The 16298-nt window shown below is 36.9% G+C and overlaps 1 protein-coding gene and 1 long non-coding RNA gene across 4 annotated transcripts in view; one reads left to right on the top strand and one right to left on the bottom strand.

Annotated features, from left to right (window-relative positions):
• Nucleotides 1-1901: 1901 nt before the first annotated feature.
• On the bottom strand, nt 1902-6415 carry LOC127168888 (uncharacterized). Its single transcript, XR_007828155.1, has 3 exons — nt 6297-6415; nt 5266-5415; nt 1902-2466 (listed from the first exon to the last, which is right to left on the bottom strand). It is a non-coding gene; the product is annotated as an uncharacterized LOC127168888 (long non-coding RNA).
• The window catches only part of bnc2 (basonuclin 2), a 168132-nt gene continuing 158227 nt past the window's right edge, over nt 6394-16298 (top strand). For 2 of the 3 annotated variants that reach the window (XM_051115775.1, XM_051115754.1), the window contains exon 1: nt 6397-6841. In XM_051115775.1, coding sequence (XP_050971732.1) covers nt 6839-6841 — 3 coding nt within the window. In that variant the 5' untranslated portion in view covers nt 6397-6838. Of the gene's footprint in view, nt 6842-16298 lie in introns of all 3 variants that reach the window. The other variant, XM_051115784.1, reaches the window with a different exon arrangement.

The raw sequence follows: 16298 nt of genomic DNA, 5'->3' as shown, positions 1-16298 counted from the left end.
CTGATAATTAGTATTGTCTTTATTTGAGGCAAGACCTAATTGATAATTAATATTGTCACTTTCTTGAGGCAAGAGACCCCAGGTGAATAGGAAGGTCTAAGCAAATAGCACCATAGTTAATTGATAATACTAATAATTTCAATCATTTTTTGTATTAAAAGTTTTCTGTATTGTTTAAATATGCAAATAGAGCATTTTCTAAGTAAATATACTACTCTGCATACCCATTCAGAACAGAATTCTCTACATTGGATAAATCCAGGTTCAAAATTTTGGTTTAATTTGTTTACATGTTAGGGTCACATTTTGGATACATCTTTTTATCACGCCACGCTCCATAAATCAAATAAAGCCAGATTTTCAGATTTCCATTTTCATCATGTTTTTAGAAATAATATTTTGTATATGTAATATGCATAGCATCAGGCAAATGATAAATGAACAAAACTCTGTAAAAACCTTCAGAATATAGATAGGGATAATACTGGAAAGTTTGGCATATGTCATTGCTACTGAAAATGTGTTGTAATTTACCTCTGCAGATACAGATAGATGAACTGCAATAAAATAAAAACTTAAAAAAATATTTCTGAAACAACAAACAATGTTACGAAAAGCCAAAAAGGCTTACATTTCAAAATTTGACAGTGCATGTCTTAAGGGTAACATTAATGAATCCACACAAATGTTAAACAAAGTTTTTATTTATGTATGTATTTATTTATTTATTTTTTAATTCTTCAACCTAACTTATACTTCTTCTGGATATTACCATATCACTCATAGTACTCAGTTACTCCTGGTGTGCAGCGCTTTTAGTTCTTGCTTTCAACTCAAATGATTATTCCTAATGTACCTATTTAAATAAAGAGTCTACAGGGTTGTTCATCTTGTATATGATCATCTTAAATGATCATATAGACTGTATTCTTATATCTTTCCGATTTCATTAAGGCATATTGCATTTTTTTTCTCATTGGATAATGATTGTATAATGGAGTATAAACAACTGTGCCTGTCCTTGTTGGCTAGAGTCATATCTTAGTCAAAAGGCTAGATGATTAAAACCACAGAAACAAGATTAGACAGATATAAAGGAGGTTGCAGGAGTGCAACAGACAGCAGGTCATCTGCTTTGGAGCTTGCATGCTCTCTTGCTCCAGCAGAAGTCAATTGACTTAGCGTGATTAGGCTTTTCTTTGACCCGCAAACAGTGCCTCTCATTAGGATGCTCATTTGAGCTGCGATTTCAGAGGCAGTAGACTGGCTGGTAATTTGCAACATCTGCCCCTTTTAGGAGCGCAGACACATGGCACTTTTGAATCAACTTTTTCTTTCTTGCTCAACAAAGCCCTTTGTTTACTCATGATAGTTACCAGTCATCCATTCCGAATGTGATTTTACATGCACTCTCTGGCACTAATATCAGTTTCCGTTCAACAGCCTCCAACAGCGGCCAAACGTCACAAATGTAACACGCTCCATTTACAACCCCCAAGGCCTGTAAAAAGTTCAGATCAACAGACAACCACGCAAATGTTGCTCATGTGGGAAATAAGAGTAGTATTTTTTCCAGTTATCTATTTCATTTAAATCTGGACTAAAAGCAGCAGGGAAAATAGAGCATAAAAATAATAATTACAAATTATAAAAATGGAATATCCTTGAGTGATGCTAATTTAGACTGTACAACACATTTAAATAATTTTGTATCTTAAAGTAATCAACTTTGTCAGACAACTTGCATATGCTCAGCAATTTTTGACCTTTATTTAGGACAGTCTAATTTTCACGACTCTACTACAGCATTTTGTTAGCTGTGGTGACAAGATTTAAAACCCTGTTAAATCTTGTTAATACAATTAATTGTTTTTATTTATTTATTTATTTATTTTATTGCTTATCATCACATGAATTCAAGATAACTGGGACATTTTTTTTTTCCAGTCATCGCTGTAGCAAAAGGTGTCCCTGTCCCTATATGATTTGTGTATTTAGGTTTCAAACCTTTTTTCTTCTGTTGTTCACTGGTTTTTCATCAGTAAAGGAAAGTCAGAAGATTTATTAGATTGTGAAATCTCTGGGTTTTTTTTGGGGTTTTTTTTGTACTTGCTTTATTGTTATGCTTTAATAGCGGAAATTTTATTGCATGCTAGAACATTATTTCATAGTATGACAAATACTGATACTGTCTATTGTCTTTGCTGTTGCCCCAGTATTTTTGATGTGATGTAAAATAAAATGATTCCATTTAACTCATCTGTTCCTCCTTCTCCATGTCACTGAGAAACAGAGACGTATTCACACCAAATCACCATGCAGCCCGTAAAATCAGGAAGCATCGACAATCCCTTGGTGGGCTGAGTAGGCAGAGCACGGGAAGTATCTCACCACAGAGGATTGGGAAAGCCCCGGTTCTCCGCCTGCAATCCGAGGTAGGAGGACTGTCATCTGCTGAGCGTTTACCTTTGATAGAGAGGGGAAGAAAAAGGCGACGCGTTTTATAATGTTCTAAAAACGTACAAGATGCTCGCTTTGTAGACATGCCGGCTGCAAATCTGGCAGTGTCACTTTGGAATGGAAATGAGAGACATTTTAAAGAGCAGCACAACACATCATTTCCCAGTGGATGAACATGTGGGTGTGCAAATCCAGTTGAGATAATGTAGATGCTTTAAACTTGATTCTGACAGTTTATGTGCCCCAGGATATTGGTTTTAAAAAGGGAAACAGAATTTTATCCTATCCTCCTTCCCACGTCCATTGTTTTATCCTGAAATGTAACCAAGTTACAGTATGTATCTATGTTCTTTAAAAGTTTGGAGTAATTAAATACAAAAATAATGTGGATGTGCATAAACCAAGTGTTTGCAGCAAAATAGGCAGTTTATGCTATGAACAAAACAATTCATTGTTAGGCACAATGTACTTATTGTACTCATGTTAAATTGCAAAACAATTGCATGTAGGAGGGATGCAGTTAAGGTTAGGGACAAGTTTTGTAGTATGGTTAAATTTAGGGGTGAGTGGTAGGGTCGAAAATGCAATTATAGATATACATATGAAAATTAATTAAAAGCGGTAACCTGCAATTGTTACCTTAAAGAGCCATTTCTATCTGATTTAATCTAGAACAATTAGTTTTGTTGGTATAAATTAATGTATATAGATTGATTCAGTGATGTTAAAGGATTTAGGGTTCATCCAAAAATTAAAATTCTGTAACTAATTACTCACCCTCATTCATTCTAAACCATCTCCTCCGTCAGCAGCACCACATGCATGCGTTGCAGTAACTGCGAATGTGCGTCGAAGACCGACAAGGAAGAGAAGAAATTGTTGACGAAAGTCGTTATTTTTGTTTTCTTGGCACACAAAAATATTCTCGTAGTTTCATAAAATTACGGTTGAACCACTGATGCCACATGGCATATTTTAATGTCCTTACTACCTTTCTGGGCCTTGAACATGGTAGTTGCGTTTCTGTCTATGCAGGATGAATGGAGGTCTTACGGGTTTGGAACGGCATGAGGGTGAGTAATTTATGACAGATTTTTCATTTTTGGTTTAACTATCCTTTTAAATAATATTTTTGACTTGAATAACACCATTTCATTTAGATGTCACCATTTTCAGTTTCCCATCTTTTTCAGTGTAATTACATGCAGGTATTTCTTAAATATGAGTACATTGTAAAAACATATATATAAACTATTTCCTACCTGATTTAACATATATTTGTATAATATAAAGTGAGTCCTAAACTCATTATAAATAAAATTCTCTGCAAGGCACAATCCAGCTCCTTCATAGCAGTGACAGTCAGTCATTTATTCTGTGCAATGGCTCGCAACCTACAAAGCTGCATCTCTCCATTTGCCCATTGGCAAACCTGTCATCACGCGCCCATCCGTTTGCGTGCAACACACCCGGAGCTCCCACAGAATGCTCCACATCCCAGGACAAGCTCCACTGTTGAGCACTTGTCCCCCGTGCATGAGTCTCTGGCTCCATCTGATGACCTTCTAACTGTCTTCAGCAGGCAGTGGGTTTGGATAATGAGGGGATTGATAAGAGGGCTCTCTTCCTGTGGGCGATGGGGGGAGAAAGGGGAGCCAGCGGGGTGGAGGGAGCAGTGCTTGCCCCATGTGTCTCTGTTGAATTGTGGGAAAAAGGAGTGAAGGAGGCTGTATCAGATTTCCCCTGAGAGGATCATGCTGCTCAAATAATGTAAGCCCCTGGCAAACACAGAGAACCTTTTCACTCCTTTGTTTTTGTTTATGCTTATGAATGTGTGCAAAGAGGTGTCCATGGCCATTATCATCTGAAAGTATGGCATCAAGCGTTTAGCCAACAAAAATACGTACTTTGTTTCCTTCCACTGTGAATCGATGTTCCTGCTAGGGTGTGGAAAGTTTACACAAGAGAGGAGGTCAATGGTAAAAAATGACTTCCATATTGAGGGTGGATGGTAAAGGTAGAGCAAAACACGTGTGGCCTCCTCCCCTAAGTCAAGTGACACCATTAGCTTGACATTTTCCTCAGTGCCCACAAACAGGAAATATGTGGCATTTATTGAACAGACACACAGTCTATGACAGCTGATGGCCATCCCAAAGGGCCAAAACTGGTAGAAGGTTCAATAGCTCATCATCAACTGCCCTTTGAGTAATTAGACAACTGGAAGGGGTCTGACATAAACCAATACTTATACTCGGGTCCCACAGGTGGCTTTTTGCAGCTGATTTCAGAAAGGAAGCTGCTTTAATGTCATGTTTTTCTTGAGCAAATAAAAGCGTCAAGCTGCTAAGTTCATAAATCTTGGACACCACTTGTTCATTGAACTTAGAGGATAGCTTGGCACTTATTTCATACAGTGTAATTAAAAGATTTTTTTTTTTAATTCTATGCAAGAAAATCGATTTCAAAACAAATTTAATACTACATCTACAAGCTAGAAGTGGCATCACACATCAAACGCTGAATTACTCATTTGTAGGAAACTGAACCCACGTGAACATGCTAATGTATCCATTACTCATAATTCTTTAAAGGTCTATTTTCTCTGCTCTGTTGTTTAATATCAGGGAGCAATGTACAGTAATATCTCATTTAATTAGGGATTTAAGCTCTCTAACTACCGGGCATATGGTATTTACTCTGCCATGGCCTTGCACATCAGATGAATATGCATATCCTGGGAGTGTGTAGCTTGTTACCCTAGAACGAATTCTACACAAGTTTAATCCCTGATCTATTATTTACCTCTTGACCAAACATGTGAGTGGGGCTTGTAGGCACTCAGCTTGATCAAAATGACTGCCTTGGGATTTAGGGGCTTCTATTGGTCCAAAGGAGAAGTCTGTCATTTGACTTTCCTCAGCCTTCACTCTTGAGAATCAAGCTCTGTGCGCACTGTAAGGAAAAAAGAAACAAGTCCATAATTAAACATTTATAAGCGCTCTGTTCAGACAGTCCGGGGACACAAGTTTGGGAGATATATAGGAAATCAGTGTCCTCAAACATTGTGTATTGTGTGATGTGTATGTGGGTGTGGGTGTGTGTGCGTATGTTTTTTTATGGGGACTCTCCGTTAAATGAACTCTGATGAACAAGAAAATATTAAAAACAAGGACAAAAATCTAATACATTCAAAATCATTGATTCACACAACATTAAAAATAATAGCTCTATCGTAAAATAGTAGTAAGAACATTGAACAAGCAAGTTTAAGACTTAAGATAAAGATGTTGGTTCACCTTTAAAATTAAATTAAATTTAAACTATGTATGTATATATGTATGTATGTATGTAAGCATATCATTATTATTAATAGTATTATTATTATTATTATTATCATCTAGTTTTTAGTAAATCATTTTATAGTTTTTCTTTAAAATTTCAGACTCTGTGTATAAATGAAAAAAAGATAGAAAGAAAACATTCATTGAAATGTTTTGTGTCTGCAGGACTTTTAAAGGTTTGTTAACACATAATTCTTATCATAACATATATAACTATTAAAGCTACAGTCTCTCAGAGTTTACACCAACAATACTAAAAAATAACCCCTCTAAAACAAACAAACAAACTCCATACTTACGTACTATAGCCTACTAGCAACTATATTAGCATAGAATACTCTACTCTTAAAGATATATCACTGAACATACTAGAAGATAATAAACTACCAAATATTCTAGAAGCTAATTATCCAAAATTACAAGATGATAATATACTATCAACTATACTAGAAGATAATGCACTACCAACTACACTAGACTAAAATATATTACCATGTTCCTTTGGATGTAATGCAGCAGTCAGAGAGAGCTGACTATGCAGAAGAAATAGCCGGGAGTGAGTAAGACAGTCAGTTTTCTCTTCCCGGACAGCCAGAGATTTACCCCGCTGCTTCAAACTACCCACCCACTTTAGTCCCGCTTCTGTCCCGCTTCAGTCCCGGTGGAGTGTCTCATACGAGCGGATCTGGAACAGCGGAACCAGCGCTGGGCTTCTGGATCCACCGAAACAGCTTATATTTCAGCCAACGGGCTTCTTTCGCTTTACAGAGACCCGGTACATGCGAATGACGAGAGCGTAGAACTGAGTCCTTTTTTTTTTAGTCAGTGTTGTTTCTTTCCTTAACGATAAAGGACTGTTGTTGATGTTCCTCCTAATATTATTATCGGTTTAAAACTGAGGGGACAAACATAAAGTTTTGAGTGAGTTTAGAGTGATTTGCGTAAAGAAGAGGAGAGGGAAGAGGAGAGCGTCCCCCCCACATGAGGGCGAGATCTGACTGAACTTCATTCTGCCATTCACACAATATGAAGAAATGGTGAGTATGACCGATCAACACATGAACACTTTACAATAACCTTCATTAATGACATTAACAAACATTACTGTAGTGTGTAGCGCTCATTACAATCTGTACGCCACGTACACTTAAACAGTCATAAATGTCATGAAACGTGTAAATGAACAATAGATGAACTTAAATCTGTTAAGCGGTGTACTATGTCTTAATGACTTAGTTTACTGAAGTTTGTCGAAAGTGTTAGTCAGGTATTTTAATTAGAAAATCTAGCGCCTTGAGCATGTTTACAAAATAAAGTTTAAGATAAACTGCTTTACCTGGGGATTGCTTTCATCTCACTCTTTCTTCTACTCTTAAATAAACACACTACATGAGTGCACAAGTCACTTTTGTGTAAAAGCAAATAAAAACATAAATATAAAAATAAATCAAAACGTTATTGGGTCATGTCAAAATTGTTAACACTGTACACAAGGTTAAAATTCATCCATATGATCTATACACAACTGTAATAGACACTTATACAATATATAATATTGCAAAAATACAATTTATAAACATTCCTAATGTAATATAGAATTATATGTTAAAGTAATTTCCTAAATATCATTTAAGAAATATATGGTAAAAACAAAATATGTAATACGTTATCCGTGAAAAAATCAAATAACTTCACCCAAATGTTTATGAATGTTTACAAGACAAATTATTAAGCTGTCAGTTAAAAAAATATATACTTTTAATGATTTGTAAACAATCTGGTTTTAAATGGCAGCAATTTTCATGGTTTATTTTGAATGTCTTTTTGTACATTAATCAGCTTAGCAGAACAATAAATGCAACCAAATAAATTCATTTAAAAATATAATTTTCAGATTCTTGTGCAGCCTGTTGGTGACAATTGCAATATTTTCTATCATGCTCCTTTTTTGTCTTGATGTTTATTGCTTTCGTTTTGCTGAAAAGAGAGAAAGTGATTTACAAGGGCAGGTGAACACTGAGGCATTTCATTCTCAGAGAACGCAGAGACAAGGAGGAGATATCGCTGAATATATACAATTGGAAAAAAAAAATCTCCCTGTTCCTCTACTTAAGGTTTTATGAGTTTGGCGCTTTAAATCATTTTTTTTTTTTGTCCTAATCTCAGCGGCTGTCTGTGATGGGGCACAGTTGTTCAAGTGCTGCAGTCAAGAATGCCAATTTGCATTCCAAGAGTGTCATTTGATGACTTTTATCTGCACGGCTCCCCTGACTTGTCTGGACACTTAACATTTCATCTGCTCCATGTCAAGAGTCAAACGCAGTTATGTCCCCTTTCTCTATCTCTATCCTCCCCTCTCTCTCTTTCTCTTTGTCTTTCTCAGTCTCATCACCTCTTTAAAAAATAAAAAAAAATAATAAAAATAAAAAAGGCATAGATTAAGGACAGGAGTATAGGAGAAATGAGAGGGTGTGCGAGAGAGTAGGAAGGAGGAGGTAAAATGAAGAGCTGCTTTCATGTTGCAGGCGCAGTCTAAGGCTGAACTTGTCAGCTGTGCTGGTGTGATTCTCTAGGGGCCCTGGCAGAGTAAGAGGGTAGATGATGGTTAGACGGTTCAATAAGCGCACGGACAGGTAGCCCTAGTGACGTCCCCCGGAGACATTGTCTTAATGAAGAGCAGGTCCACTTAGCCCTGTGTTCTCTGACCCTCTGCCTACTCACCACACACACATACACACACTGCTCATTTGATCTTACAGCTCTCTTGAACCTCTCAGTGAGTTGTGTTGGTGACGCATGTAAAATTGTCAGTTTCTAAGGAGAAATCTAGGGCTTAATAATAATAATAATAATAATAATTACTATTGTCTGAAGTTATAAAGAAAAACACATTTGCAAAACGTTTAAATATGATAACAATATAGAGGAGGGTTTTACTCTGCTGAAACTCATACTTGTCCACACTGATAGACAAACAGCTTTGTTATAGGTGGTTGGGTGGGTAGATACAACAGGTGGGTCATAACACCTGCAAAACAGTGAGAGTACCCAGCACAGAACGGTATTTTTTAGTCTGTGGAGAAACAGTTAAAATTGCTTGTGATGTTTGGTACATTTGTACTGTTAGAAAAGGACAGATATTGAGGCATTTTCTTTTCCTTTGTCCAGCTGTGGATTCTTATAATGGATACTGTACCCTGCAAAAAGTGTTAATCTGCAACTGTTACTATAAAGAGCTACCTGATTAAACTCATTAGATTTGCTGGTATAAAATGATATATACAGGTTGATTTGGTGATGTTAAATGATAATTCTGACTTAATTGAAACCAGTTCATTTGGATGTCACCATTTTTTTTTTTTTTTACTTTTTTCCCCCGGCAAAACGTGTATTTGTGAATGAATGAACTGAAAAAAAAAAAATTATGAAAATCAACTAAAACACAGGCAATTATTATTGAGATTTCAGAAAGGTAATTAAAGCCTTATGCATTTCACACATTTGGTAGAAAAACTATGAAAAAACAACTATAATTACACATGCAGATGCAGAGATCATTTTAAAGTTGCTTTATATGGCATTTTAGTAATGAAAACATGTTACATAATTAGGCTTTATGGTTTATTTTTATTGTACTCTATATTTTCTAATGCAACGTCACAATACAGTCATCAAGAACATCATCCTTTTTAAATAAGAAACAAACAGACATAAATTTAAATGTAACAAAATATTGTTTTGAAATTATCGAGAACCAGAGAAATCAGAGAAATTATGTTATCTTTGTTGTTGCAATTATTTTTTAGGTTTTGTGGTTTTGTGCTGGAATGCACACAGTAAGCATACCAGCATCGGTAAAGTGTCCAACATACACACTTTTTAAATTAAAATAGCATATTTGAATTTTTCCACAACAAGAGCACACGCTCTTTGTCGTATTGCTGTGATTCATTGCCAAGGGTATTTTGTTGCGGAATAGCTGTAAATGTTGAGGTAAAACAGAAATGCTCAAGTGTGTCAGCTGCTAGAACTGGATTGATGACCTGAGGAAATGATAGTTTAAGGGTAACCTCTGCTCTCTTAAAGAACTAAGACAATAATTCACTTCTATTCGTGGAGGGAACCGAGCTGGGCTGGGGATGTTGTGGATCTACAAGCTAGCACAAAACAGAAGCCTTGCAGTAACTAAAGTACTCAGTGGGGAGGTGTATGATTATTGTGGGTGATTTATTTTTTATATGGAGGTACTACAGAATAAGATGTTTCACATTGTGTCGTACAGAATGTGCTGGAAAAAGAGGAAACAATGGGATTTCCAGAAGTGCATTTGTCTCTTAATAAAAAAGAACAGGGATAAACCTGTTTAGCGACCCCTTGAGATCCGAAGGAAAGGTTTGATTAAAAAGTGTCACTTCTGACTGAGCTTGGACTAGAGAGCGCTGAAAGAAATAAGATATGACAAGATAAGTGGTAGGTCTTAAATAAATCCCCCAGAACTGCAAAGCACATGGGCAAGTGAATGTATATAGCTGAGCTACTGTATACAGTAAATGTTAAAAATGCAGTTTTTCAGACTGGATATGGAACTTCTCTTTAACTAAGCTAAATTAACAATAATTATATTCTTATATATTTATTCAATTTTTTTCTTCATTTTGTGTTTGTTTTTTAACCTCACTGAGTTAGTAATGTTAAAGTTCCTTGAATATTATTTTTATAAATTCAGGTTTTAGAAATTATTAATCTGGATGCATGCTGCGTTCCTGACCTAGTCACTTTTATTTTGATTAGTTTTGCTGCCTAGATTATTTGGAAGATTATTTAGGAAACATTTATTATTTGTTACAAACTTCATAGTCTAAAAGTGCGGTAATTTTCTATGGTTTAAGTTCACATATACGTTTAAGGTGTGTTGATAAATAATGGTATTCAGGTATGCGTGTATGTGTCTTTAGGTGTGTTTATCTGCATGTGTGTGCAGAGAGGGGGACAGTGCAGCTTTTGAGCAGACAGAAATGCCGTGTCTCTGAGAGCTCTTTCATGTGACTGTAGCATTCCACTAATGCAGTCACAGCAGCGATGCACAAGACGAGACATGCGTCCCGTTCTCCCTCTGCCGTGAGTCTCATCAGTCGCTCTCTGTCTCTCTCGTTTTCTTTCTGTGACCTTAACATTTATCGGAGAACCCTGTGCAAAATTCCTCTCAGCATCTGTGGAATAGGGGGAGCCAAGCATGTTCACACACACACACACACACACACACACACACACAGCCATGAACTTTAAATAATAAAGCACGCTGAGTCTCACATCAAGTCCCTTATCACATATTATGTGTGTATTTCTTGAATAAGTAGTTGTTTTGTAAACTGAATGCAATCGATATTATTATATTATAATGTTTTTGTTCCATGGTGTTTCTTCTTTCCTCCGTCAGTTTCATTAATGTCCGTGTAGCCTCTCTGTCTGAGATTGAGGGAACAATAACAAAACAGCCCCACTGTCACCGTTATTAGATTCCAGCTTCTTTACCAGGCAACCTCATATTAAAAGAGAGAGAGGGTGAGGTGAGGGAAATGAGCCATGGATAGAGTTTGCTGAGTGTGTCAAGGACATGTGACACATGTTGATAGCACTGAGGACCAGGGGTGAGGACGACACAGGGAGGGAGAAGAGGGGTCTGGCTAGACGACAACTCTGCTGGAGAAGTTTACTGCTAACACAAACAGTTAGTGCTGGAATTCCGTTTTTAATAGGTGTCTAGATGAAAGGGTGATACTTGCTCTCACAGGAGGCAGAAGGGACAAGTACACACGTGTTTTTTTCTTTTTCTGTATGAAATAAAAAAAGCAACAAATTGCAATGTACCTTGCCATGGCCAAAGGGTTACAGTTGACTAATACTGGCTTAATATCACTGAAATCTGTGCTCACTGACTAATTGGGACACTTATTAGTCTTCTCGCCTTAAAGCTTTAATAAGACTGCATTTTTATTGCAAATAGTTCAGACTTTTGTCTCTGAGCTTTTTAGAGACTTCTCATTTCGTGTTTCTCACTAGCAAAAGGGCTTTGGTGGCATTCTTTATTGTGGCCTGTTCTCATCGATAGCTGTTTTATACCCTTAAAACTTCAGAATTAAATAACCCTCATCAGATCATTACAGCAACTTTCTTTTTGAGGCAGTATATGGAGAACTGATTATTTTCAACAGGACAGTGTAGGTTATGGTTCCTACTACAGAGGAAACTATAGAGTCAATACAAATTTGTTTGTTTGTTTATTTATTTATTTGGCAAACAGCGTTATGCCGCAAATGATTTGGGCTGAGCTTCATTTGCATTGGAATATTCCTTGAACAAAGTGAAATAAAAATCAAACTTTTAACATGAGATTATTCTGGGCCAATATAAAGTTCGTAAATCGGTCAGTCAGTCAACCAGTGTGAGGTTGTCTTTGGCGTTAATTTTAAAAGACTACTGAAGCTACTCGAATAGAATAATATGCTTTTCCTTAGCATAAGAGACCCTTGTTACAGATGTTTTGAAGTATGATCAGTGTTCATGAACAATGATTCTGAGCTCTCCCATGTGATTGCTATAATTTCTCTGAGCTGTTTTAGAGGATGTGCAGTTTTATAACAACGGTGGCATAACTTATAACTTATGCTGCTAATACAAGCTTGAGCGTGCTATGTTCATCCAATAATAAAAAAACAAACAAACATGTATATCCATAAAAGTGAATGTTTTGTTAAGCAGTCTTTTTTCCAAATAATTTCTTGCATTTCCAAACTACAGTAAAGATTAATATTTTACCTGGAAAGCCTTGGGGATAAATGCAATAAAGCCATTTTTCTTTATTAGGTCTTTTCTCCTGGCCCTTTCTTTCTTTCTCCTTTGCTACATGCCAGTAACCCAACACCACCAGAAACAAACGAACAGCTCTGGCACTAGTGAAGATCCTCAAAATGTTTCTCGCTATGAGACACTTTTTTAATTTCTTTATAGATATATAACTGTGTGCTATAGTGAAGCGAAGGCTGCTAATCGATATTCTCTTATTGGGTTTGTGGTTTTGGTCAAATATCTCTCTTGGTTGTGCCTCAGGTGAGGGGCAGCAGACTAATAAAGCATGTTGTGTCTCAGGGGCAGAAGCAGGGATGAGTATGGATTAGTCAGTGTACCCTTCCTGTGAACATACAGTACAGCTCAAATCTGGAGCTCTCTCTCTGTCTCTGTATGGAAGGCTTTATTCATGTCCTAATGGAGCAGAGAGTCAGCACATGTCAAATAGAGATGAAGGAGGTCTGCAGAAATGCTCTCCTGCCTGTATGTTTGTCCTTGGTTAAGTCGGATTGCCTGTGGCCGATCCTGTGTGGCTGATGTCTGAGGAAAGTTATGAAAGGAGCCATTCTATTTAGTAGTTCTTAGCTTAGAGATTAGGACGCTGAACTATGCTTTAGTAACATTTATGGGGTATTTAAAGACCGCTTATTGTAAAGGGCTTACTGATGTGTGTTATTAAACGTTTATGTACTAAAACACCAAAATGATCTAAAGGGTGTTGGAAGATTTTTACAATAATAATAATAATATATATATAGATTTGGACTGTAATACCTGGATTTTCCTGTTATCTTTTGAACGGATAGATATACTCAAATACACTTCAATAACAGCTCAGAGAGACAAAGAAAGAAGGGGAAGTGAGACGTAAAGAGCCACTCGCAAGCCAAGCTGTTATTACAGACTAGAGCACCCTGTCATAAATACTCATAATTAGATGCTTACAGAGACCTAATAATTTTACCATGTAACACAAAGTATCTTGAGTGGCAGAGTCACTTTCCTCTCTCCTCAGGTTTATTTACTGCTGAAGTGAGCCTGTAGTCTCCGTTTCTGCTTATAACTTGCTAATGGAAGGGTTGGTTAGTACAGTAGCTTGGCTGGTGACACCCTGTATGATTTCCCCTTTCAGTGGTGTCGTCTGAGCAAGTCCTGTGTTCATGTTTTCACATGTAAACGCCACTCTGTTCCACTCCAGCGCTTCAGGCCTCTTTTATGAGCCCATGAAAATTTCAGCTGCTTTTTCGACATGAAGAAAAACAAGCACTGCAAGAACTCTTTTTTTTTTTTTTTTAGTCCAAAGGACCTTCATCAAATATCATTTAACCTAAAATTTGCTCTTTCACACACAGTTTATACCTATTTGCAAGATGTAAGTTTATTTCTCAGATCTTACTGGGCAGGAAGACTACATTAAATGTTAAAGAGCATGTTGGTATGTTAGCATAGTGCCTTTGTACCTTTCATCCAGCATGTCTTTGTGAAGCTTTAGCTGAAGCAGTCCAGGAGTTCCCCTGTTTCCCACATCAAAGCTTCTCGCATCTTCTGTCCAGCCACAGTCCAGCTTGCCTATAATGCCAGTTTTAGAGTGCAGGTTTCAGTGGCTCTTCCTAGCTCTGAGTAAATGGAGCATGTTTAGAGTGCTACCCAATAGTGCTAGCAGTTGGTGCATATCATGCTTTTGTGAGATCAAGCACTGTATTGTCTACTATGGCAGAGAGCATTAAGCCATGGCTGTGGCTTAAGGTATTTTGAGCCAAAAGTATGTTTCATTTGATAGCTTGCTGCAGCATCTTAAGCATAGTATATGTGATGTAAATGTTGTCATCTGCAAAATCCACTGTGTAGGTCCAGCCCAGATTTTATAGCCTCTTGTGCATTTGTGTGTTTAAACTTGACGTATACACATGCACCTGGAACTGTGTCCACTAATTGGTGGGTCTAATAGGTGACAATGTTCACAGTTGGGCCATTGCTTTTAAGACTTTTTTTTTTACTACACAAAAACATGCATAATTCCAATAAAAACAACAGAAGATGAAGGCGAAAAAATGTCAGGTCAGAACTTTGTACACATGTTTGTACAACTAAAGTCTGAGTATAAAGATATGGGTACGACCCAAATTTTCTAGCCTTGCGTATTTGTGCGCCTGAGCTAAACATTTACATATGCACATGTGCCAGGAATTTATCCACTAATTGGTGAGTCCACTGGATGTCAATACTTAGAGCTGGGCCTTTGCTTTTAAGGTTTTTTTTTTTTTACTAAACAAAGAAGATACAAAATGCAAATAAAACAACAGAAGGTGAAGGTGGGAAACAACTGAAATTGATAAATGAATTCAGAAGTTTAAGTTTAAGTCTGAGTATACTCTGAGCAGTGCTTAACACATTGCAGGACACAACGATAGGAGAAAAACAAAGTATACTCCCGGAGTTTAGACAGCAAGCACAGTATGAAGAGGTAGTTTCCTTTGTCACAGAATATCTAAATTCATATGTTATAGTTTAGCCTTTGAGTTGTTTGTCCATTTCTATCCTCCTGTGGTAACTTGGCTATGCCAGAGTTCTTCAAAAGGCAAAAAAAAACTTTCCATGTCCTTTTTTTTATATCATTGTGGATGCAACACTGTAGCTCAAAGGCCATCAGGCTTGGAGACAACATTGAAACAGGGCTGGTCATCTTGCTCTTCAGCATGCAGGTCTTTGTGGCCTCAAGCAAGGATGCAACTGAAACTACAAAAATACAAATTCTACAGTGCACATAATGGGATGCTACAAATAAACATCACTTGATCTCTACCTGAAGCCTCGGAAACTGAAATGGCACGATAATCCAGTATTCACTGAGGCACAGAACCTTCATAGCAGGCAGGGTCATTTCGGTACAAGTTGTTTTCTGACATTGCATATCCATTCATTTATTCACACTGCCAGAGCATTCTTGTATTCTGTGTTTTTATTCCATACATTCTGGACAGTCCCTTAATCATGATGTGACATACTCTTTCATTTTTGCATTACTCTGGTTTCTTCGGCAAATACTTTTTTATCTGGTGTTTGCTTATATTGCTTTAATTAACAATTTTGATTAGGATTAGGGTAGATTTTAATCTAGGTGGTACTGTATGTTATTTTATAACAAAATAAAGCATTAACCTTTTAAAAGGGTCCTATTAGGGGTCCTGTTTATCTTTTATAAAGTCTTGATTTTGTTTTGGGGGTGTATAACATGCTGTCATGCTTGGTGGTTCGAAAAACACATTATTTTTCACATAATTTACATTATTACAATACCTTTCTCCCCAGCCTTGCACAAATGACTCAATTAGTTCCGGGTCTGATAAAGGCCAGGCTTGCAAAAAAACGAAATGTGTTGTGATTGGTGAACCGCTTAGACGTTTTTTTTGTACTGCCACGCCCCTTGCCAAAGCAGCAAGTTCCGTCTGCTCTATTATAGTTAAGGATATATTAAAGGAGAAGTCCACTTCCATAACAAAGATTCACATATAATGTACTTACCCCCTTGTCATGCAAGATGTTTATGTCTTTCTTTCTTCAGTCGTAAAGAAATTATGTTTTTTGGGGAAACCATATGAGCATTTTTCTCCATATAATGGACTGCTATGGTGCCCCGATTTTGAACTT

The sequence above is a fragment of the Labeo rohita genome, chromosome 1, assembly GCF_022985175.1.
Source record: "Labeo rohita strain BAU-BD-2019 chromosome 1, IGBB_LRoh.1.0, whole genome shotgun sequence".
NCBI lineage: Eukaryota > Metazoa > Chordata > Actinopteri > Cypriniformes > Cyprinidae > Labeo > Labeo rohita.
Note: the sequence above shows the minus strand (reverse complement) of the source record. Positions and strands in the feature narration are given on the sequence as shown.